At 58.8% G+C, this 752-nt stretch overlaps 1 protein-coding gene across 1 annotated transcript in view; it reads right to left on the bottom strand.

Annotated features, from left to right (window-relative positions):
• The window catches only part of LOC102434760 (cytochrome P450 2S1), a gene marked incomplete at its 5' end in the record, with an annotated part of 7,917 nt that extends 7,597 nt beyond the window's left edge, over window positions 1–320 (bottom strand). Inside the window, one exon of the mRNA XM_014467974.2 lies at window positions 119–320. Coding sequence (XP_014323460.1) covers window positions 119–320 — 202 coding nt within the window. The remainder of the gene's footprint in view (window positions 1–118) is intronic.
• Window positions 321–752: the final 432 nt, after the last annotated feature.

The following is a 752-nucleotide window of genomic DNA, read 5'->3' as shown; positions in this document are numbered from 1 at the left end:
CAACCCTGTGTACAGGCACTATTATTCCATTTTATGGATGTGGACACTGAGGCCCAGCGACACTGAGCCTTGCACGAAGGTCACATGAATGCGGAAGCAGGCTCCACTCATGACTCACCATGGCCGTCAAAGGTCGGGTCCAGTGTTGCCAACATCCCCCGCCCACTGAACTCCTCAGCCTGACCTCCCAGGGCCTCCTGCACAGCCTTGTGCCCAACCAGGACCACCACGCGCCGCCAGGGTCCCAGGTGCACGGTGAACACTGGTCCATACTTCTTACTCAGCTGGGGGCAGGGAGAGAAAAGGGGGTGGGGCCTCGTTCAGTCTCCAAGTCTCCAGCATGGCCCCTGTCGCTGGATGAGCCACCTGCTGGAAACGACCCCTCAGGTCTGCAAACTCTCCCTCCAGCCCTGGCTAGCCTATCCTCTCACCTCCTGCGGAGCCTAACTTCTGACTTGGGGACAACTCAGAGCCCTCCCGTCCCGTCCCCTCCCGTACGTCACCTCAATTCCCCTCCCATACCCTCCACATTCAGGCGCGTCGCAACAAACAGGTAGCTGCCGCTGTGTCTCCCGTAACTCCTCGATGCTACCCACGCCCAACCTAGCCACATTTATCTGGGACTGCGACTTCCCCAAATTCGGAAGCCCGTACTGGGGAGCCCCCACTATCCCATACATAGGAAAAGCACTGCCCAGTCCGATCCCTCTACGTCCTCTCTCGTATTAAAAAGAACGTCTGGGTGTCCTTGG

Source organism: Myotis lucifugus, unplaced genomic scaffold, assembly GCF_000147115.1.
Source record: "Myotis lucifugus unplaced genomic scaffold, Myoluc2.0 scaffold_421, whole genome shotgun sequence".
Lineage (NCBI taxonomy): Eukaryota > Metazoa > Chordata > Mammalia > Chiroptera > Vespertilionidae > Myotis > Myotis lucifugus.
Note: the sequence above shows the minus strand (reverse complement) of the source record. Positions and strands in the feature narration are given on the sequence as shown.